Below are 23,906 nucleotides of genomic sequence, written 5' to 3'. Positions count from 1 at the left end.
CTCAACTGTCCAGGGACCCCTGCATGTGATGAGACCACCACAGGCTGCGATAACCCCTATGGGGAAACGCAGGGGGCGTTGCCCACAAAGGCTGTAAGCATCTTAGCCAGCCGAGGGCGATCCCCTTTTTTGTGCAGGCACAGTGACAGAAATGGGGCGTGATATATAATACAACATGCCCTCCATAAACCCTCAGCGTCTACATATCCCTCCGCTAACTGCACATGATATCAGTACATTATAGCTGGAAAAGGATATCCTCGTTCACTTTCAGACATGAGGAATGTGAACGGAGCGTATGTGACCTCCCGCACAGAAAAACCACGTTTACTGTGAGGTAATAAACACCCTGCAACACCGCACCGCAAGGGCTGTAGCAGAAGAACAGGGATAGGAAAAATGCTGACAGTCAGAAATGAAAGTACAGGCAAACAGCGCTAGCGTTTAAGTCACATACAATGCACAGATAATATCCTGCATTACAAACACTGCGATCAACTACAGACCAGAGCCTGGTAGGAAACAGTGCTGCATACACTGACCTTAATTGAAGGAGAGGTATGCGGGGGACCCGGACCGCAATGGCATCTGTATCAGCTTCCAGCAGCGTTTGCCATCCCCAGCACATGTAGTGAGAAAATGGCCACCGAGGAGCAGAGAGAAGGCAGGGCCCGGGGGAGGAGCGCTGACACAGCCCGCTCAGACCGCTGTGGAATGGCACTGTGCAGCAGGGGAGACGCCGGCTGTGAGACAGGGAAGGCGTTCTCCCCTGGCCTGCTATTAACCCCTGGGACGCCGCGCTGTACCGCACATGCTGCGGCCCGCTGTCCCTGGTGGTCTAGTGGAAGGCGCAGGATCAGTACCTGGCCCCATGCGCAGCCGGTCCCCAGGGAGCCCCCTGCCTGGGGACCAAACAGGACTGTGTTACCGGCGGGTGCCCACCGCGGGACCCCGCCGCTTACCTTGTTCCCCGTGCATCCGGCCACAGTCCAGGTAGCCGGAATCACCGCTAGCTGTGACCCCAGCTACCTACCAGCATCCCCGGATCGGTACCGGCGTTCTGGTACCGGCGGGGTGTAGGAGTGACAGCATGGACGTCAATACTGACTGTCCTATGCTGGAGCACTCTAGTTGTGCAGCCACAGCTGCGAAGAAATATTCAGGGGCCTTAAAAAGACCCCCTCTGTACGGTGCGACTGGTCCGGCCAGGCACCGACGAAAACTGAGTGGCTTGAGGCTCGGGGGCGGGGTAAAGGAGAGGGACCCCAGTGCATCCTGGGAGGCTGAAAATTTAACTCTGTGGTGTCTGGATGTCTGCCGCCATTGCCTATACCCCAAGGTATCCTGTGGATACCCTATGGACCCTGAAGTAGAAAGGGGGAATATATATAGAAAATATTGTATGTCCTTAGACCGGTATATACTGTGATTCTCATATAGATGGACGTCCCATCAAATGTCACCAAAATCAGGCTTTGAGACGTCACACCTCTTGTGTCAGTTTGCTCAATATTTCTAAGCAAAACAATCACAGAGAAAAAGCAGAAGGTGAAAATGTAATTTATAATGATTAAGAACGATTGTTCTCTTTTGGACTTCCCTTTGGGAACCTAAGTACATAATTTCATCACTACTAAAATTCGACATACTGTATGTGTGAATTACAAAGTACAGGGTCATATATCATGATCTACGTCGGTATAGAGGAAATGCATGTAATGTGTTCTAGGGGTGTCATAAAGTTGACTTGGTTAGATCGTGGTTGATGATATAAATGACTGATCTATCATTAGTTAGATAAGCCAATAGCGGTGTAGCGTCAGTATACAAATGAAAAAAATGGGAACGTGCATTTGTGAAGTAATATGCTTACAGCTTGGTAAGCATATTACGTCCACATAGAAAAAAACGTATCACAAAAGTTTGTAAATACCCCTGAGGTATATCATCAATACAAACCATGTGTCATTTAACTCCTTAGACACCTCTCATGAATATATACAGCCATTCATATATTTAAAGTACTTATGGCTATTAAATTCATGCATCCCACTATCCACAGGGATGCTGCAAATGTATATTCATCACACACAAATGTTAATAGGTGCTCTATTTCATCTATACCACAGCTGATAGTTAAATAAGGATAACCTTATACTATATCTCAGAAAACAATTTGGGTGTTTGTTTCATTATAAACAATATTAGTCCCACATTCAGTGCAAGCATAAACAGGTACATATATAGGATAAATCCATGTATATAAGTTGATTTACTTGTTGCAGCTAGAGGGACATTAAACCCAGCATAGGGATAGAAATTCCATGTATGTGAAAGAACGGAGACGGCGGTCCGAGTAGAATGATACAATTACCCTCTTGTAGATCTCAGGGAAGGAGAGAGTGGTTGGCGTGTGCGCCAGCCAGACCACGTCTGTGTGAGTTGAGAGATTATTAGTAAATTGTGCTTGCGTCAAGGACCATTACTACACCCGCTCACAGCGTCTATTTATTCGCAGTTTGATTGACAGTCAGGGAGCGTCTGGGGGAGGTAACTGAGAGTGATGGCAAAGAAGGCAGGCGTGTCACAACCATTTCGGGAGCATGTCTCACCCTGCCACTGCAATCCCATACACAAGGAATATAGCTTCCGCGTCTCAATTCCCATGGCCATTTTGACTTTCTCAGGACTGCAACAATCAAAAGATCTGCGAGTGATGCTGCATCTTTGTACACGGATGCTGCAGCATTTCCAAAGCTACAGGCGCCTCAATACATCTCCTGGTTGCTGCGACATTGGCATATTTTCACATAGCAGTTACGTACACATTTGCAGCTGTGACAGCATTAACGTACAACTCTGAATCAGGCTCAATGTGCAGATACAATACTCCAATTCAAAGAATGGATTTATGGATAATTCTGCTCACATAACAGTACTTGGAGTCTTAATCCACTTACTTTTGTATAGAATGAGTATGTGCCACCTACAGGTAGCCTGGCATAAACCGGATGTCTATTCTGAGGATAGGGTTTACCTTTTAAGACTAAATGATTGTCATACTAATATCACAACACTCCATCTCCAGGATAATAAACCTTGTTATCCTCAACAAATGTTTGATTTAAATGTTACGATTAAAATAGGAACAAAGTTTTATAGATGGTGTGTATATGATTGGTAATATGTGCAGTTTATATTTAATTGGGACAGGAGTGTGCTTTGCAAGTACTGCTGGTGCAGAACACAAAATATCACATGCCTTACTGTTACCTAAGGGACCCAGTGTCGGACTTCCCACTAAGTTCATACCTAGGGGTGCCACTTGCTGGAGGCGGCAGAGCAGGCTGCAACCCTTCCCCATGTGCATCTTATTTAGCACCGCGGAGGGAGAGTTGCAGTGCAGGAGTGTCTGGTCCGCATAACCAGACACTGGAGGCATATGATTCAGACCAGCCGGCCCCTTACTGAAGGGGGTGGAGCTTGAGCCAGCAGTAACGTGATGGTGATGATATGACAGGCGGGGGCAGCGCAGACTGCTGATTGCCGTCACTGTTGGAATGCTCTGCAGCAATTCTGAACTGCAGTGCCTGCGAGGCTGATAGAAGTCGCAGATGAAGGCTTTGGCCACCAGAAATGCTGAAGAATGAATCTCTGTCTGGTGGTACTGGCAGCCCTGATTAGAATTTCCCCTTATAATTTTAATATTTTATATATAAAGTATGTATTTAAGTAGCAGATCACATACTTATAAAGTTATCTTGCTATATATTACTGAAGTAGGGGTTGGGGGCAGCCAATCGTGTTGTCCCTAGGGGCAGGCTGAGCCCTAAATCCACCTCAGATGGGACTATAATATTACCTAATGGTACAGTGACAATGACGTGATCGGCCACAAAGGTGTTTCCATCCTCACACTGCACCTGCACAGGATACACATGAGAGTCGCTGCCTTGGAAGGATCCATTCCAGTGAATGCTCCTCACTGCTTTGTTCAGTAACACAGTGTCATTGGGTAGCTGGGCTTTAATGTGGTCCACAAGGCTTTCATAGCCCCTACAAGTAGAAAAGAACTGTAAGACACAGAACTACAGGGAGAGAGACAATAAAGCAGTAAGAAATGCAGCTAATTTTGACAGAAATTTTAGAGACATTGTATATAATAAAATATAAAGCAAACAAATTGGAGAGAGCAGTAACAGAATAATACTTCAAAGTATCTCTCACATTACTCTACAGGAAGTGCAATTGATGCCATCATCAATGACAGACACAGTGGAAGACAAGGAAAATACATAATAAACTGCTCAATATTGTAATGCAAGAGAAATATGTCTTTCCCTAAACGCTGTTTCAACATGCGCACATTTCAATGTGCCTTTATATAGCAAATGTTGTAAAATGCTGTTTCACAGACAACAATGTAACACTGACAATTAGGGCCTGATTCTGAGTCAGATGTAGCTGTGTCTGCGCCTTTTGGCAGTTGCACATCTGCGACATCTGAGCGGATGAATGCGCAAGGACTGAGACACACACTGACAGTGTCTATAAACGCTGTAATACAGCTTGTTGAGTATTTAGACGCCACCATCAGTTGCACCATCGAAGCTTGCACCAGGCCTACAGTAGGTGCAGATTTTCCATCTGAGTATGGCCTCCAATGTGAATGATAGAGCATTTGTGTACCACTTCAGAGGCATGCTTGCGATACTCCCATAACGCCCATAAGATGGACCATTTTTGTGTGTCATGGCTCTGGAACGCTCAGCACATTTCTGATATAGCACATCTCAATTGCAACAGTGCCCTTGTGCGTACTCACAGCGTAAAACATGCAAGTTTTTCAGGTTTTTTTGCGCATGCACAGTAGCAAAAAAATCGCTCAGTTCCATGAACATCGGCATTGCACCCGACCCTTAGTCCCAAGCACATCTGTAACCCAATACAATGGCAGGAAAGCTTATTACACAACAAATCGTGTAGACTTTCTCCCTCATTTGTTGCTAATCATTGTGTTCTTTTATTATTTAAGATACTTACTTAGGAAAGGTGCAATCCAGCCCTGGAAACGATATATACTCCCCAAAGGAACAAAGTGCCACATGGTCCATACTGTGGGCTCCACTGATGCAACTCTCCTTATCGAGCAGACCCTTCAATAAAGCCATATTAGTTCCAACCAATGCTTTATCCCAATCTTGTGAGCTACGGGCAATCTCTTGTCGTATGAAACCTCCCACACTGGCATCTGGATCACAGTCACTTTTTGAGACATTTTGTGCTTTGTCCAGCCAAGATGAGTATAAATCCATGATGCTCAGGGACACTTCTGGGCTAATCTGTTTTCCAGAGCTACTGTAAATAACTGAATTGGCAGAGTGATGATATCCTACATTTACTTTCTGGTTCTCCTCGAGCATGGCATCCGGGCCTAAAAGACCAAACTGGGCTGACAGCTGGAAGATGGGATTCTCTGGAGATGGTCCATGGATCCACTGTGCACCGATCTCAGCCAGGCCTTTTGCTGTGAGATAAAATAATGACTTTTACTATTTCTTGCATTACAATAATTACAATAACCATGGTCTAAACTATTTATTAAAGATATTTAAGATCAATTACATTTACAAGTTAATTAACAAGTGTAGTACAGTAAATTACTTTTCTCAATTTTACTTGTTAATCACATTTCCCTCTATATCGCAATGTTATATTCATGCTATCAGATGTGGGTGATGTAACAGAACATCTGAGATCGCCTGGAAGAAAGAGGGACCTTTTTGTCCATATAGGAGGGGGTGAAAACGTCAGGTCTAGGCATTATTGCTCCTTCTGGTGGCTGACTCCTCCACTGGAAGTAGCCACTTTACTGTAGGTGCCTCCATTTTCCTCTTCTCTCATCCTCCTCCAAGTCTTTGCCCTCCCATCCAACACTACGCCAGAGTTGCCGACTTGTAGCTCCCTCCTTCAGTGAGGGAGCTGTCGGGCATTCTCAGCAGGGGGGCGTGTTCCATCAAAAGGGGGCGTGACCCGGACCATGACTAGTCAATGGGGGCGGAGCATGGGTTTGACAACTCGATCGCGTCATCGCGGCCCCGCCTCCTCTTCACAATGCCAAGATAAATGGCAGTGTAAAGCAGGGGGCGGGGCCATGATGATGCGAACCGCTGCCAGGGAAAATACTGTATTCGCGGGGGGAGCCAGATGGATCGCCGGGGACCGGGAGACTTACCTACCTTTCCGGGGGGCCGGGAGCGGCACCCGATTTTCGGGAGGCTCCCGACCAAACCGGGAGGGTAGGTAAGTATGCACTACCCCCCCTTGTCAGCACCCACAGAGTCTTCAATTCTCCATCATTTCCAAAAGAGACTTCAATTCCCTAATCCCTTCCATTAGGTAGACAGAGGAGATTCCTACGGCATTCTAAAGATAAGGTACGTGTGTTTAGGAGCTTAGCGGGCGGTTATAATGAATATTCTGTGTTTGTTAGTTATAATATACTGTGGGGCACTGGTGTGTGCATAAAGGGTTACTATACTGTGGGATACTGATTTGTGTGTATAAAGCAGTAATATATTGTAGAGTGTTTTGTGTTTGTACATAAAGGGTTAACTTGGAGACATTGTGTGTGTGTGTGTTTGTGTAAAAGAGTTAATATATTATGGGGACTGTTGTGTGTAAAAATACATACTTTTGTTGACATTCTGGTGTTGACATAACATACCGCATCACTGTACTGTGGGCACTGTTATGTGTGCATAAAGGGTTAATATACTGTGGGGACTGTTGTATTTGTTAAGGGTATATATACTGTGGGGACTGTTGTGTATGGCTGTCAGGCGGTGATGTTTTTTTTTTTTAGACCGGCTCCTTCCCTGTCCATCCCCTTCCCTGATTGGCCTGTTGCCTGATATTCCCCATCGATGGTTCCCCATCAATGGTTTCATGCCATCAGTGTTAAGCACCGATAGCACTATCGATGGTTAACCAATCAATGCCATCCCTACAAAGGAGCAGCTCGATTAGGGCCTGATTCTGAGTCGTACGCACTACAGTGTTGGCAGATGTGAAGCAGTGTTGGCAGCAGTGGAGCAGTGTTGGCAGCAGTGGAGCAGTGTTCTTTTATGGTGCATGCATCTAAGGGCCTGATTCAGCAAGGAACGCAGTTGCTAATATGCACGCAATCGGCTGATTGTTGCGTACTACGCATGCGTGAACTATCCATTGCAATCGGGACTGTGGGCCTCATTCAGCAAGAATCGTAATTGCAAAGCTGCACGCAGGCTATAGATATATGATGTATGCACGCAGGCAGCTTTGCAATTGCAATCCTTGCAGATATGGTAATGTAGCAAGAAGCATCATGCCTCCTGTGCATTACTTATCTGAGCTGCGTTTGATGGAGATAAAGTGAAGAAAGATAAAGTACCAACCAATCAGCTCCTGTCATTTTTCAAACACAACCTGTGACATGGCAGATAAGAGCTGATTACCTGAGTTTCTATGATTAAGCGCATTTGTGGGTGTGGAGGTGACACTCTCCTCCTGTTCTTGTGTCCTGCTCCGACTTTTACATATTAATGGGGGGGACAGCCAGTACTCCTGTATCGGGCCAGACAGCTGAGGCCCGGCAGCAGGCAGTCAATTGATAAATCTTTGCAGTAATACAAAGCAGCGCAAGTTGCTAGTAGCGCTGGCCGAAGTTATATGAATGACTCATCACAGAGCTAAGCTGTGTGTGATGAGTCATTCATTAATTAACACAGCCAGCGCTAGCAGCACACCAACTAATGCTGTTAGATGATGGATTCCCCAGCAGAGCTGTGATTGATGTTGGAGCCTGGACTCCGTGGAGGTCAGGTGTCTTGTCAGGCACACACAGCCCAGGAAGAAGAATGTTGCAGACACACCATGGTAAGTACTACCTTCTCATTTCCTGTATTTGTAGCTCTATGTTCCCTCCCTACCACCTTGATGTCTGCCTGTCCCTGTCCCTCTTCCCATTCCCTCCCCACCCCATGAGTGCTCTGCTTATGCCTCCCATTCCACATACCATGTGTGCCATTGCCCCTTTCACATTTCCTATGTGTGCCTTTGCCCCCTTATACCCCCATGTGTGTCTCTGCCTGACACTACACTCCCCATGTGTCCCTCTACCCCCTTCTACCCCTATGTGTCTCTGCCTGACACTACACTCCCCATGTGTGCCTCTGCCCCCTTCTATCCCTATGTATCTCTGTCTGATACTACACTCCCCATGTGTGCCTCTGCCCCTTATGTGTCTCTACATTCCCCATGTGTGCCTCTGCCCATGTGTCTCTGCCTGACACTACACTGCCCATGTGTGCCTCTGCCCCCTTCTACCCTTATGTGTCTCTGCCTGACACTACACTCCCCATGTGTCCCTCTATCCCCTTCTACCCCTATGTGTCTCTGCCTGACACTAGACTCTCCATGTGTGCCTCTGCCCCTTCTATCCCTATGTGTCTCTGCCTGACACTACATCACCATGAGTCCCTCTGCCCCCTTCTACCCTCATGTGTGTCTCCGCCTGGCACTACACTGCCCATGTGTGCCTCTGCCCCCTTCTACCCTTATGTGTCTCTGCCTGACACCACACTCCCCATGTGTTCCTCTACCCCCTTCTACCCCTATGTGTCTCTGCCTGACACTACACTCCCCATGTGTGCCTCTGCCCCTTATGTGTCTCTGTCTGATACTACACTCCCCATGTGTGCCTCTGCCCCTTATGTGTCTCTACATTCCCCATGTGTGCCTCTGCCCATGTGTCTCTGCCTGACACTACACTCCCCATGTGTGCCTCTGCCCCCTTCTACCCCCATGTGTCTCTGCCTGACACTACACTCCCCATGTGTGCCTCTGCCCCTTCTACCCCTATGTGTCTCTGCCTGACACTACACTCCCCATGTGTGCCTCTGCCCCCTTCTACCCCTATGTGTCTCTGCCTGACACTACACTCCCCATGTGTGCCTCTGCCCCTTATACCCCCTTATGTGTCTCTGCCACTACACTCCCCATGTGTGCCTCTGCCCCTTCTACCGCCATGTGTCTCTGCCTGACACTACACTCCCCATGTGTGCTTCTGCCCCCTTCTACCCCATGTGTCTCTGCCTGACACTACACTCCCCATGTGTGCTTCTACCCCTATGTGTCTCTGCCACTACACTCCCCATGTGTGCCTCTGCCCCCTTCTAACCCTATGTGTCTCTGCCACTACAATCCCCATGTGTGCCTCTGCCCCCTTCTACCCCCATGTGTCTCTGCCTGACACTACACTCCCCATGTGTGCCTCTGCCCCTTCTATCCCTATGTGTCTCTGCCCCCTTCTACCCCTATGTGTCTCTGCCACTACACTCCCCATGTGTGCCTCTGCCCCTTTCTACCCCTATGTATCTCTGCCTGATACTACACTCCCCATGTGTGCCTCTGCCCCCTTCTACCCCTATGTGTCTCTGCCTGACACTACACTCCCCATGTGTGCCTCTGCCCCCTTCTATCCCTATGTATCTCTGTCTGACACTACACTCCCCATGTGTGCCTCTGCCCCTTATGTGTCTCTACACTCCCCATGTGTGCCTCTGCCCATGTGTCTCTGCCTGACACTACACTGCCCATGTGTGCCTCTGCCCCCTTCTACCCTTATGTGTCTCTGCCTGACACTACACTCCCCATGTGTCCCTCTATCCCCTTCTACCCCTATGTGTCTCTGCCTGACACTAGACTCTCCATGTGTGCCTCTGCCCCTTCTATCCCTATGTGTCTCTGCCTGACACTACATCACCATGAGTCCCTCTGCCCCCTTCTACCCTCATGTGTGTCTCCGCCTGGCACTACACTGCCCATGTGTGCCTCTGCCCCCTTCTACCCTTATGTGTCTCTGCCTGACACCACACTCCCCATGTGTTCCTCTACCCCCTTCTACCCCTATGTGTCTCTGCCTGACACTACACTCCCCATGTGTGCCTCTGCCCCTTATGTGTCTCTGTCTGATACTACACTCCCCATGTGTGCCTCTGCCCCTTATGTGTCTCTACATTCCCCATGTGTGCCTCTGCCCATGTGTCTCTGCCTGACACTACACTCCCCATGTGTGCCTCTGCCCCCTTCTACCCCCATGTGTCTCTGCCTGACACTACACTCCCCATGTGTGCCTCTGCCCCTTCTACCCCTATGTGTCTCTGCCTGACACTACACTCCCCATGTGTGCCTCTGCCCCCTTCTACCCCTATGTGTCTCTGCCTGACACTACACTCCCCATGTGTGCCTCTGCCCCTTATACCCCCTTATGTGTCTCTGCCACTACACTCCCCATGTGTGCCTCTGCCCCTTCTACCGCCATGTGTCTCTGCCTGACACTACACTCCCCATGTGTGCTTCTGCCCCCTTCTACCCCATGTGTCTCTGCCTGACACTACACTCCCCATGTGTGCTTCTACCCCTATGTGTCTCTGCCACTACACTCCCCATGTGTGCCTCTGCCCCCTTCTAACCCTATGTGTCTCTGCCACTACAATCCCCATGTGTGCCTCTGCCCCCTTCTACCCCCATGTGTCTCTGCCTGACACTACACTCCCCATGTGTGCCTCTGCCCCTTCTATCCCTATGTGTCTCTGCCCCTTCTACCCCTATGTGTCTCTGCCACTACACTCCCCATGTGTGCCTCTGCCCCTTTCTACCCCTATGTATCTCTGCCTGATACTACACTCCCCATGTGTGCCTCTGCCCCCTTCTACCCCTATGTGTCTCTGCCTGCCACTACACTCCCCATGTGTGCCTCTGCCCCTTCTACCCCATGTGTCTCTGCCACTACACTCCCCATGTGTGCCTCTGCCCCTTATACCCCTAAGTGTCTCTGCCTGATACTACACTCCCCATGTGTCCCTCTGCCCCCTTCTACCCCATGTGTGTCTGCCTCACACTACACTCCCCATGTGTGCCTCTGCCCCCTTCTACCCCTATGTGTCTCTGCTACTACACTCCCCATGTGTAACTCTGCCCCTTATACCCCTATGTGTCTCTGCCTGACACTACACTCCCCATGTGTGCCTCTGCCCCTTATACCCCTATGTGTCTCTGCATGACACTACACTCCCCATGTGTGCCTCTGCCCCCTTCTACCGCTATGTGTCTCTGCCTGACACTACACTCCCCATGTGTGCCTCTGCCCCTTATACCCCTATGTGTCTCTGCCTGACACTACACTCTCTATGTGTGCCTCTGCCCCTTATACCCCTATGTGTCTCTGCCACTACACTCCCCATGTGTGCCTCTGCCGTCTTCTACCCTCATGTGTCTCTGCCTGACACTACACTCCCCATGTGTGCTTCTACCCCTATGTGTCTCTGCCACTACAATCCCCATGTGCGCCTCTGCCCCCTTCTACCCCTATGTGTCTCTGCCACTACACTCCCCATGTGTGCCTCTGCCCCTTCTACCCCTCTGTGTATCTGCCTGACACTACACTCCCCATGTGTGCCTCTGCCCCCTTCTACCCTTATGTGTCTCTGCCTGACACTACACTCCCCATGTGTGCCTCTGCCCCTTATACCCCCATGTGTGTCTCTGCCACTATACTCCCCATGTGTGCCTTTGCCCCCCTTCTACCCCCATGTGTCTCTGCTTGACACTACACTCCCCATGTGTGCTTCTACCCCTATGTGTCTCTGCCACTACACTCCCCATGTGTGCCTCTGCCCCCTTCTACCCCTATGTGGCCCTGCCACTACACTCCCGATGTGTGCCTCTGCCCCTTCTACCCCCATGTGTCTCTGCCTGACACTACACTCCCCATGTATGCCTCTGCCCCTTCTATCCCTATGTGTCTCTGAATGACACTACATCACCATGAGTCCCTCTGCCCCCTTCTACCCTCATGTGTGTCTCCGCCTGGCACTACACTGCCCATGTGTGCCTCTGCCCCCTTCTACCCTTATGTGTCTCTGCCTGACACCACACTCCCCATGTGTTCCTCTACCCCCTTCTACCCCTATGTGTCTCTGCCTGACACTACACTCCCCATGTGTGCCTCTGCCCCTTATGTGTCTCTGTCTGATACTACACTCCCCATGTGTGCCTCTGCCCCTTATGTGTCTCTACATTCCCCATGTGTGCCTCTGCCCATGTGTCTCTGCCTGACACTACATTCCCCATGTGTGCCTCTGCCCCTTCTACCCCTATGTGTCTCTGCCTGACACTACACTCCCCATGTGTGCCTCTGCCCCCTTCTACCCCTATGTGTCTCTGCCTGACACTACACTCCCCATGTGTGCCTCTGCCCCTTATACCCCCTTATGTGTCTCTGCCACTACACTCCCCATGTGTGCCTCTGCCCCTTCTACCGCCATGTGTCTCTGCCTGACACCACACTCCCCATGTGTTCCTCTACCCCCTTCTACCCCTATGTGTCTCTGCCTGACACTACACTCCCCATGTGTGCCTCTGCCCCCTTCTACCCCCATGTGTCTCTGCCTGACACTACACTCCCCATGTGTGCCTCTGCCCCTTCTACCCCTATGTGTCTCTGCCTGACACTACACTCCCCATGTGTGCCTCTGCCCCCTTCTACCCCTATGTGTCTCTGCCTGACACTACACTCCCCATGTGTGCCTCTGCCCCTTATACCCCCTTATGTGTCTCTGCCACTACACTCCCCATGTGTGCCTCTGCCCCTTCTACCGCCATGTGTCTCTGCCTGACACTACACTCCCCATGTGTGCTTCTGCCCCTTCTACCCCATGTGTCTCTGCCTGACACTACACTCCCCATGTGTGCTTCTACCCCTATGTGTCTCTGCCACTACACTCCCCATGTGTGCCTCTGCCCCCTTCTAACCCTATGTGTCTCTGCCACTACAATCCCCATGTGTGCCTCTGCCCCCTTCTACCCCCATGTGTCTCTGCCTGACACTACACTCCCCATGTGTGCATCTGCCCCTTCTATCCCTATGTGTCTCTGCCCCCTTCTACCCCTATGTGTCTCTGCCACTACACTCCCCATGTGTGCCTCTGCCCCTTTCTACCCCTATGTATCTCTGCCTGATACTACACTCCCCATGTGTGCCTCTGCCCCCTTCTACCCCTATGTGTCTCTGCCTGACACTACACTCCCCATGTGTGCCTCTGCCCCCTTCTATCCCTATGTATCTCTGTCTGACACTACACTCCCCATGTGTGCCTCTGCCCCTTATGTGTCTCTACACTCCCCATGTGTGCCTCTGCCCATGTGTCTCTGCCTGACACTACACTGCCCATGTGTGCCTCTGCCCCCTTCTACCCTTATGTGTCTCTGCCTGACACTACACTCCCAATGTGTCCCTCTATCCCCTTCTACCCCTATGTGTCTCTGCCTGACACTAGACTCTCCATGTGTGCCTCTGCCCCTTCTATCCCTATGTGTCTCTGCCTGACACTACATCACCATGAGTCCCTCTGCCCCCTTCTACCCCTATGTGTCTCTGCCTGACACTACACTCCCCATGTGTGCCTCTGCCCCCTTCTACCCCTATGTGTCTCTGCCTGACACTACACTCCCCATGTGTGCCTCTGCCCCTTATACCCCCTTATGTGTCTCTGCCACTACACTCCCCATGTGTGCCTCTGCCCCTTCTACCGCCATGTGTCTCTGCCTGACACTACACTCCCCATGTGTGCTTCTGCCCCCTTCTACCCCATGTGTCTCTGCCTGACACTACACTCCCCATGTGTGCTTCTACCCCTATGTGTCTCTGCCACTACACTCCCCATGTGTGCCTCTGCCCCCTTCTAACCCTATGTGTCTCTGCCACTACAATCCCCATGTGTGCCTCTGCCCCCTTCTACCCCCATGTGTCTCTGCCTGACACTACACTCCCCATGTGTGCCTCTGCCCCTTCTATCCCTATGTGTCTCTGCCCCCTTCTACCCCTATGTGTCTCTGCCACTACACTCCCCATGTGTGCCTCTGCCCCTTTCTACCCCTATGTATCTCTGCCTGATACTACACTCCCCATGTGTGCCTCTGCCCCCTTCTACCCCTATGTGTCTCTGCCTGACACTACACTCCCCATGTGTGCCTCTGCCCCCTTCTATCCCTATGTATCTCTGTCTGACACTACACTCCCCATGTGTGCCTCTGCCCCTTATGTGTCTCTACACTCCCCATGTGTGCCTCTGCCCATGTGTCTCTGCCTGACACTACACTGCCCATGTGTGCCTCTGCCCCCTTCTACCCTTATGTGTCTCTGCCTGACACTACACTCCCCATGTGTCCCTCTATCCCCTTCTACCCCTATGTGTCTCTGCCTGACACTAGACTCTCCATGTGTGCCTCTGCCCCTTCTATCCCTATGTGTCTCTGCCTGACACTACATCACCATGAGTCCCTCTGCCCCCTTCTACCCTCATGTGTGTCTCCGCCTGGCACTACACTGCCCATGTGTGCCTCTGCCCCCTTCTACCCTTATGTGTCTCTGCCTGACACCACACTCCCCATGTGTTCCTCTACCCCCTTCTACCCCTATGTGTCTCTGCCTGACACTACACTCCCCATGTGTGCCTCTGCCCCTTATGTGTCTCTGTCTGATACTACACTCCCCATGTGTGCCTCTGCCCCTTATGTGTCTCTACATTCCCCATGTGTGCCTCTGCCCATGTGTCTCTGCCTGACACTACACTCCCCATGTGTGCCTCTGCCCCCTTCTACCCCCATGTGTCTCTGCCTGACACTACACTCCCCATGTGTGCCTCTGCCCCTTCTACCCCTATGTGTCTCTGCCTGACACTACACTCCCCATGTGTGCCTCTGCCCCCTTCTACCCCTATGTGTCTCTGCCTGACACTACACTCCCCATGTGTGCCTCTGCCCCTTATACCCCCTTATGTGTCTCTGCCACTACACTCCCCATGTGTGCCTCTGCCCCTTCTACCGCCATGTGTCTCTGCCTGACACTACACTCCCCATGTGTGCTTCTGCCCCCTTCTACCCCATGTGTCTCTGCCTGACACTACACTCCCCATGTGTGCTTCTACCCCTATGTGTCTCTGCCACTACACTCCCCATGTGTGCCTCTGCCCCCTTCTAACCCTATGTGTCTCTGCCACTACAATCCCCATGTGTGCCTCTGCCCCCTTCTACCCCCATGTGTCTCTGCCTGACACTACACTCCCCATGTGTGCCTCTGCCCCTTCTATCCCTATGTGTCTCTGCCCCTTCTACCCCTATGTGTCTCTGCCACTACACTCCCCATGTGTGCCTCTGCCCCTTTCTACCCCTATGTATCTCTGCCTGATACTACACTCCCCATGTGTGCCTCTGCCCCCTTCTACCCCTATGTGTCTCTGCCTGCCACTACACTCCCCATGTGTGCCTCTGCCCCTTCTACCCCATGTGTCTCTGCCACTACACTCCCCATGTGTGCCTCTGCCCCTTATACCCCTAAGTGTCTCTGCCTGATACTACACTCCCCATGTGTCCCTCTGCCCCCTTCTACCCCATGTGTGTCTGTGCCTCACACTACACTCCCCATGTGTGCCTCTGCCCCCTTCTACCCCTATGTGTCTCTGCTACTACACTCCCCATGTGTAACTCTGCCCCTTATACCCCTATGTGTCTCTGCCTGACACTACACTCCCCATGTGTGCCTCTGCCCCTTATACCCCTATGTGTCTCTGCATGACACTACACTCCCCATGTGTGCCTCTGCCCCCTTCTACCGCTATGTGTCTCTGCCTGACACTACACTCCCCATGTGTGCCTCTGCCCCTTATACCCCTATGTGTCTCTGCCTGACACTACACTCTCTATGTGTGCCTCTGCCCCTTATACCCCTATGTGTCTCTGCCACTACACTCCCCATGTGTGCCTCTGCCGTCTTCTACCCTCATGTGTCTCTGCCTGACACTACACTCCCCATGTGTGCTTCTACCCCTATGTGTCTCTGCCACTACAATCCCCATGTGCGCCTCTGCCCCCTTCTACCCCTATGTGTCTCTGCCACTACACTCCCCATGTGTGCCTCTGCCCCTTCTACCCCTCTGTGTATCTGCCTGACACTACACTCCCCATGTGTGCCTCTGCCCCCTTCTACCCTTATGTGTCTCTGCCTGACACTACACTCCCCATGTGTGCCTCTGCCCCTTATACCCCCATGTGTGTCTCTGCCACTATACTCCCCATGTGTGCCTCTGCCCCCCTTCTACCCCCATGTGTCTCTGCTTGACACTACACTCCCCATGTGTGCTTCTACCCCTATGTGTCTCTGCCACTACACTCCCCATGTGTGCCTCTGCCCCCTTCTACCCCTATGTGGCCCTGCCACTACACTCCCGATGTGTGCCTCTGCCCCTTCTACCCCCATGTGTCTCTGCCTGACACTACACTCCCCATGTATGCCTCTGCCCCTTCTATCCCTATGTGTCTCTGAATGACACTACATCACCATGAGTCCCTCTGCCCCCTTCTACCCTCATGTGTGTCTCCGCCTGGCACTACACTGCCCATGTGTGCCTCTGCCCCCTTCTACCCTTATGTGTCTCTGCCTGACACCACACTCCCCATGTGTTCCTCTACCCCCTTCTACCCCTATGTGTCTCTGCCTGACACTACACTCCCCATGTGTGCCTCTGCCCCTTATGTGTCTCTGTCTGATACTACACTCCCCATGTGTGCCTCTGCCCCTTATGTGTCTCTACATTCCCCATGTGTGCCTCTGCCCATGTGTCTCTGCCTGACACTACATTCCCCATGTGTGCCTTTGCCCCCTTCTACCCCCATGTGTCTCTGCCTGACACTACACTCCCCATGTGTGCCTCTGTCCCTTCTACCCCTATGTGTCTCTGCCTGACACTACACTCCCCATGTGTGCCTCTGCCCCCTTCTACCCCTATGTGTCTCTGCCTGACACTACACTCCCCATGTGTGCCTCTGCCCCTTATACCCCCTTATGTGTCTCTGCCACTACACTCCCCATGTGTGCCTCTGCCCCCTTCTACCGCCATGTGTCTCTGCCTGACACTACACTCCCCATGTGTGCTTCTGCCCCCTTCTACCCCCATGTGTCTCTGCCTGACACTACACTCCCCATGTGTGCTTCTACCCCTATGTGTCTCTGCCACTACACTCCCCATGTGTGCCTCTGCCCCCTTCTAACCCTATGTGTCTCTGCCACTACAATCCCCATGTGTGCCTCTGCCCCCTTCTACCCCATGTGTCTCTGCCTGACACTACACTCCCCATGTGTGCCTCTGCCCCCTTCTACCCCTATGTGTCTCTGCCTGCCACTACACTCCCCATGTGTGCCTCTGCCCCTTCTACCCCTATGTGTCTCTGCCCCCTTCTACCCCTATGTGTCTCTGCCACTACACTCCCCATGTGTTCCTCTGCCCCTTTCTACCCCTATGTATCTCTGCCTGATACTACACTCCCCATGTGTGCCTCTTCCCCCTTCTACCCCTATGTGTCTCTGCCTGACACTACACTCCCCATGTGTGCCTCTGCCCCCTTCTACCCCTATGTGTCTCTGCCTGCCACTACACTCCCCATGTGTGCCTCTGCCCCTTCTACCCCCATGTGTCTCTGCCACTACACTCCCCATGTGTGCCTCTGCCCCTTATACCCCTAAGTGTCTCTGCCTGATACTACACTCCCCATGTGTCCCTCTGCCCCCTTCTACCCCATGTGTGTCTGTGCCTCACACTACACTCCCCATGTGTGCCTCTGCCCCCTTCTACCCCTATGTGTCTCTGCCACTACACTCCCCATGTGTGCCTCTGCCCCCTTCTACCCCTATGTGTCTCTGCCTGACACTACACTCCCCATGTGTCCCTCTGCCCCCTTCTACCCCATGTGTGTCTGTGCCTCACACTACACTCCCCATGTGTGCCTCTGCCCCCTTCTACCCCTATGTGTCTCTGCTACTACACTCCCCATGTGTCCCTCTATCCCCTTCTACCCCTATGTGTCTCTGCCTGCCACTACACTCCCCATGTGTGCCTCTGCCCCTTCTACCCCTATGTGTCTCTGCCCCCTTCTACCCCTATGTGTCTCTGCCACTACACTCCCCATGTGTTCCTCTGCCCCTTTCTACCCCTATGTATCTCTGCCTGATACTACACTCCCCATGTGTGCCTCTTCCCCCTTCTACCCCTATGTGTCTCTGCCTGACACTACACTCCCCATGTGTGCCTCTGCCCCCTTCTACCCCTATGTGTCTCTGCCTGCCACTACACTCCCCATGTGTGCCTCTGCCCCTTCTACCCCCATGTGTCTCTGCCACTACACTCCCCATGTGTGCCTCTGCCCCTTATACCCCTAAGTGTCTCTGCCTGATACTACACTCCCCATGTGTCCCTCTGCCCCCTTCTACCCCATGTGTGTCTGTGCCTCACACTACACTCCCCATGTGTGCCTCTGCCCCCTTCTACCCCTATGTGTCTCTGCCACTACACTCCCCATGTGTGCCTCTGCCCCCTTCTACCCCTATGTGTCTCTGCCTGACACTACACTCCCCATGTGTCCCTCTGCCCCCTTCTACCCCATGTGTGTCTGTGCCTCACACTACACTCCCCATGTGTGCCTCTGCCCCCTTCTACCCCTATGTGTCTCTGCTACTACACTCCCCATGTGTCCCTCTATCCCCTTCTACCCCTATGTGTCTCTGCCTGACACTAGACTCTCCATGTGTGCCTCTGCCCCTTCTATCCCTATGTGTCTCTGCCTGACACTACATCACCATGAGTCCCTCTGCCCCCTTCTACCCTCATGTGTGTCTCCGCCTGGCACTACACTGCCCATGTGTGCCTCTGCCCCCTTCTACCCTTATGTGTCTCTGCCTGACACCACACTCCCCATGTGTTCCTCTACCCCCTTCTACCCCTATGTGTCTCTGCCTGACACTACACTCCCCATGTGTGCCTCTGCCCCTTATGTGTCTCTGTCTGATACTACACTCCCCATGTGTGCCTCTGCCCCTTATGTGTCTCTACATTCCCCATGTGTGCCTCTGCCCATGTGTCTCTGCCTGACACTACACTCCCCATGTGTGCCTCTGCCCCCTTCTACCCCCATGTGTCTCTGCCTGACACTACACTCCCCATGTGTGCCTCTGCCCCTTCTACCCCTATGTGTCTCTGCCTGACACTACACTCCCCATGTGTGCCTCTGCCCCCTTCTACCCCTATGTGTCTCTGCCTGACACTACACTCCCCATGTGTGCCTCTGCCCCTTATACCCCCTTATGTGTCTCTGCCACTACACTCCCCATGTGTGCCTCTGCCCCTTCTACCGCCATGTGTCTCTGCCTGACACCACACTCCCCATGTGTTCCTCTACCCCCTTCTACCCCTATGTGTCTCTGCCTGACACTACACTCCCCATGTGTGCCTCTGCCCCTTATGTGTCTCTGTCTGATACTACACTCCCCATGTGTGCCTCTGCCCCTTATGTGTCTCTACATTCCCCATGTGTGCCTCTGCCCATGTGTCTCTGCCTGACACTACACTCCCCATGTGTGCCTCTGCCCCCTTCTACCCCCATGTGTCTCTGCCTGACACTACACTCCCCATGTGTGCCTCTGCCCCTTCTACCCCTATGTGTCTCTGCCTGACACTACACTCCCCATGTGTGCCTCTGCCCCCTTCTACCCCTATGTGTCTCTGCCTGACACTACACTCCCCATGTGTGCCTCTGCCCCTTATACCCCCTTATGTGTCTCTGCCACTACACTCCCCATGTGTGCCTCTGCCCCTTCTACCGCCATGTGTCTCTGCCTGACACTACACTCCCCATGTGTGCTTCTGCCCCTTCTACCCCATGTGTCTCTGCCTGACACTACACTCCCCATGTGTGCTTCTACCCCTATGTGTATCTGCCACTACACTCCCCATGTGTGCCTCTGCCCCCTTCTAACCCTATGTGTCTCTGCCACTACAATCCCCATGTGTGCCTCTGCCCCCTTCTACCCCCATGTGTCTCTGCCTGACACTACACTCCCCATGTGTGCATCTGCCCCTTCTATCCCTATGTGTCTCTGCCCCCTTCTACCCCTATGTGTCTCTGCCACTACACTCCCCATGTGTGCCTCTGCCCCTTTCTACCCCTATGTATCTCTGCCTGATACTACACTCCCCATGTGTGCCTCTGCCCCCTTCTACCCCTATGTGTCTCTGCCTGACACTACACTCCCCATGTGTGCCTCTGCCCCCTTCTATCCCTATGTATCTCTGTCTGACACTACACTCCCCATGTGTGCCTCTGCCCCTTATGTGTCTCTACACTCCCCATGTGTGCCTCTGCCCATGTGTCTCTGCCTGACACTACACTGCCCATGTGTGCCTCTGCCCCCTTCTACCCTTATGTGTCTCTGCCTGACACTACACTCCCCATGTGTCCCTCTATCCCCTTCTACCCCTATGTGTCTCTGCCTGACACTAGACTCTCCATGTGTGCCTCTGCCCCTTCTATCCCTATGTGTCTCTGCCTGACACTACATCACCATGAGTCCCTCTGCCCCCTTCTACCCTCATGTGTGTCTCCGCCTGGCACTACACTGCCCATGTGTGCCTCTGCCCCCTTCTACCCTTATGTGTCTCTGCCTGACACCACACTCCCCATGTGTTCCTCTACCCCCTTCTACCCCTATGTGTCTCTGCCTGACACTACACTCCCCATGTGTGCCTCTGCCCCTTATGTGTCTCTGTCTGATACTACACTCCCCATGTGTGCCTCTGCCCCTTATGTGTCTCTACATTCCCCATGTGTGCCTCTGCCCATGTGTCTCTGCCTGACACTACACTCCCCATGTGTGCCTCTGCCCCCTTCTACCCCCATGTGTCTCTGCCTGACACTACACTCCCCATGTGTGCCTCTGCCCCTTCTACCCCTATGTGTCTCTGCCTGACACTACACTCCCCATGTGTGCCTCTGCCCCCTTCTACCCCTATGTGTCTCTGCCTGACACTACACTCCCCATGTGTGCCTCTGCCCCTTATACCCCCTTATGTGTCTCTGCCACTACACTCCCCATGTGTGCCTCTGCCCCTTCTACCGCCATGTGTCTCTGCCTGACACTACACTCCCCATGTGTGCTTCTGCCCCCTTCTACCCCATGTGTCTCTGCCTGACACTACACTCCCCATGTGTGCTTCTACCCCTATGTGTCTCTGCCACTACACTCCCCATGTGTGCCTCTGCCCCCTTCTAACCCTATGTGTCTCTGCCACTACAATCCCCATGTGTGCCTCTGCCCCCTTCTACCCCCATGTGTCTCTGCTTGACACTACACTCCCCATGTGTGCTTCTACCCCTATGTGTCTCTGCCACTACACTCCCCATGTGTGCCTCTGCCCCCTTCTACCCCCATGTGTCTCTGCCTGACACTACACTCCCCATGTGTGCCTCTGCCCCTTCTATCCCTATGTGTCTCTGCCCCTTCTACCCCTATGTGTCTCTGCCACTACACTCCCCATGTGTGCCTCTGCCCCTTTCTACCCCTATGTATCTCTGCCTGATACTACACTCCCCATGTGTGCCTCTGCCCCCTTCTACCCCTATGTGTCTCTGCCTGCCACTACACTCCCCATGTGTGCCTCTGCCCCTTCTACCCCCATGTGTCTCTGCCACTACACTCCCCATGTGTGCCTCTGCCCCTTATACCCCTAAGTGTCTCTGCCTGATACTACACTCCCCATGTGTCCCTCTGCCCCCTTCTACCCCATGTGTGTCTGTGCCTCACACTACACTCCCCATGTGTGCCTCTGCCCCCTTCTACCCCTATGTGTCTCTGCTACTACACTCCCCATGTGTAACTCTGCCCCTTATACCCCTATGTGTCTCTGCCACTACAATCCCCATGTGTGCCTCTGCCCCCTTCTACCCCATGTGTCTCTGCCTGACACTACACTCCCCATGTGTGCCTCTGCCCCCTTCTACCCCTATGTGTCTCTGCCTGCCACTACACTCCCCATGTGTGCCTCTGCCCCTTCTACCCCTATGTGTCTCTGCCCCCTTCTACCCCTATGTGTCTCTGCCACTACACTCCCCATGTGTTCCTCTGCCCCTTTCTACCCCTATGTATCTCTGCCTGATACTACACTCCCCATGTGTGCCTCTTCCCCCTTCTACCCCTATGTGTCTCTGCCTGACACTACACTCCCCATGTGTGCCTCTGCCCCCTTCTACCCCTATGTGTCTCTGCCTGCCACTACACTCCCCATGTGTGCCTCTGCCCCTTCTACCCCCATGTGTCTCTGCCACTACACTCCCCATGTGTGCCTCTGCCCCTTATACCCCTAAGTGTCTCTGCCTGATACTACACTCCCCATGTGTCCCTCTGCCCCCTTCTACCCCATGTGTGTCTGTGCCTCACACTACACTCCCCATGTGTGCCTCTGCCCCCTTCTACCCCTATGTGTCTCTGCCACTACACTCCCCATGTGTGCCTCTGCCCCCTTCTACCCCTATGTGTCTCTGCCTGACACTACACTCCCCATGTGTCCCTCTGCCCCCTTCTACCCCATGTGTGTCTGTGCCTCACACTACACTCCCCATGTGTGCCTCTGCCCCCTTCTACCCCTATGTGTCTCTGCTACTACACTCCCCATGTGTCCCTCTATCCCCTTCTACCCCTATGTGTCTCTGCCTGCCACTACACTCCCCATGTGTGCCTCTGCCCCTTCTACCCCTATGTGTCTCTGCCCCCTTCTACCCCTATGTGTCTCTGCCACTACACTCCCCATGTGTTCCTCTGCCCCTTTCTACCCCTATGTATCTCTGCCTGATACTACACTCCCCATGTGTGCCTCTTCCCCCTTCTACCCCTATGTGTCTCTGCCTGACACTACACTCCCCATGTGTGCCTCTGCCCCCTTCTACCCCTATGTGTCTCTGCCTGCCACTACACTCCCCATGTGTGCCTCTGCCCCTTCTACCCCCATGTGTCTCTGCCACTACACTCCCCATGTGTGCCTCTGCCCCTTATACCCCTAAGTGTCTCTGCCTGATACTACACTCCCCATGTGTCCCTCTGCCCCCTTCTACCCCATGTGTGTCTGTGCCTCACACTACACTCCCCATGTGTGCCTCTGCCCTCTTCTACCCCTATGTGTCTCTGCCACTACACTCCCCATGTGTGCCTCTGCCCCCTTCTACCCCTATGTGTCTCTGCCTGACACTACACTCCCCATGTGTCCCTCTGCCCCCTTCTACCCCATGTGTGTCTGTGCCTCACACTACACTCCCCATGTGTGCCTCTGCCCCCTTCTACCCCTATGTGTCTCTGCTACTACACTCCCCATGTGTCCCTCTATCCCCTTCTACCCCTATGTGTCTCTGCCTGACACTAGACTCTCCATGTGTGCCTCTGCCCCTTCTATCCCTATGTGTCTCTGCCTGACACTACATCACCATGAGTCCCTCTGCCCCCTTCTACCCTCATGTGTGTCTCCGCCTGGCACTACACTGCCCATGTGTGCCTCTGCCCCCTTCTACCCTTATGTGTCTCTGCCTGACACCACACTCCCCATGTGTTCCTCTACCCCCTTCTACCCCTATGTGTCTCTGCCTGACACTACACTCCCCATGTGTGCCTCTGCCCCTTATGTGTCTCTGTCTGATACTACACTCCCCATGTGTGCCTCTGCCCCTTATGTGTCTCTACATTCCCCATGTGTGCCTCTGCCCATGTGTCTCTGCCTGACACTACACTCCCCATGTGTGCCTCTGCCCCCTTCTACCCCCATGTGTCTCTGCCTGACACTACACTCCCCATGTGTGCCTCTGCCCCTTCTACCCCTATGTGTCTCTGCCTGACACTACACTCCCCATGTGTGCCTCTGCCCCCTTCTACCCCTATGTGTCTCTGCCTGACACTACACTCCCCATGTGTGCCTCTGCCCCTTATACCCCCTTAT

The 23,906-nt window shown here is 52.8% G+C and overlaps 1 protein-coding gene across 1 annotated transcript in view; it reads right to left on the bottom strand.

Annotated features, from left to right (window-relative positions):
- The window catches only part of LOC148521558 (peroxisomal N(1)-acetyl-spermine/spermidine oxidase-like), a 62,418-nt gene that overhangs the window by 13,812 nt on the left and 24,700 nt on the right, over window positions 1-23,906 (bottom strand). The window contains exons 2-3 of the mRNA XM_088474970.1: window positions 5,044-5,527; window positions 3,863-4,056 (exon numbers count right to left, since the gene is read on the bottom strand). Of these exons, the coding sequence (XP_088331096.1) occupies window positions 3,863-4,056; window positions 5,044-5,527 (678 nt within the window). The remainder of the gene's footprint in view (window positions 1-3,862; window positions 4,057-5,043; window positions 5,528-23,906) is intronic.

Source organism: Taudactylus pleione, unplaced genomic scaffold (genome assembly GCF_031769625.1).
Source record: "Taudactylus pleione unplaced genomic scaffold, aTauple2 ptg000157l, whole genome shotgun sequence".
NCBI classification, from domain to species: Eukaryota; Metazoa; Chordata; class Amphibia; order Anura; family Myobatrachidae; genus Taudactylus; species Taudactylus pleione.
Note: the sequence above shows the minus strand (reverse complement) of the source record. Positions and strands in the feature narration are given on the sequence as shown.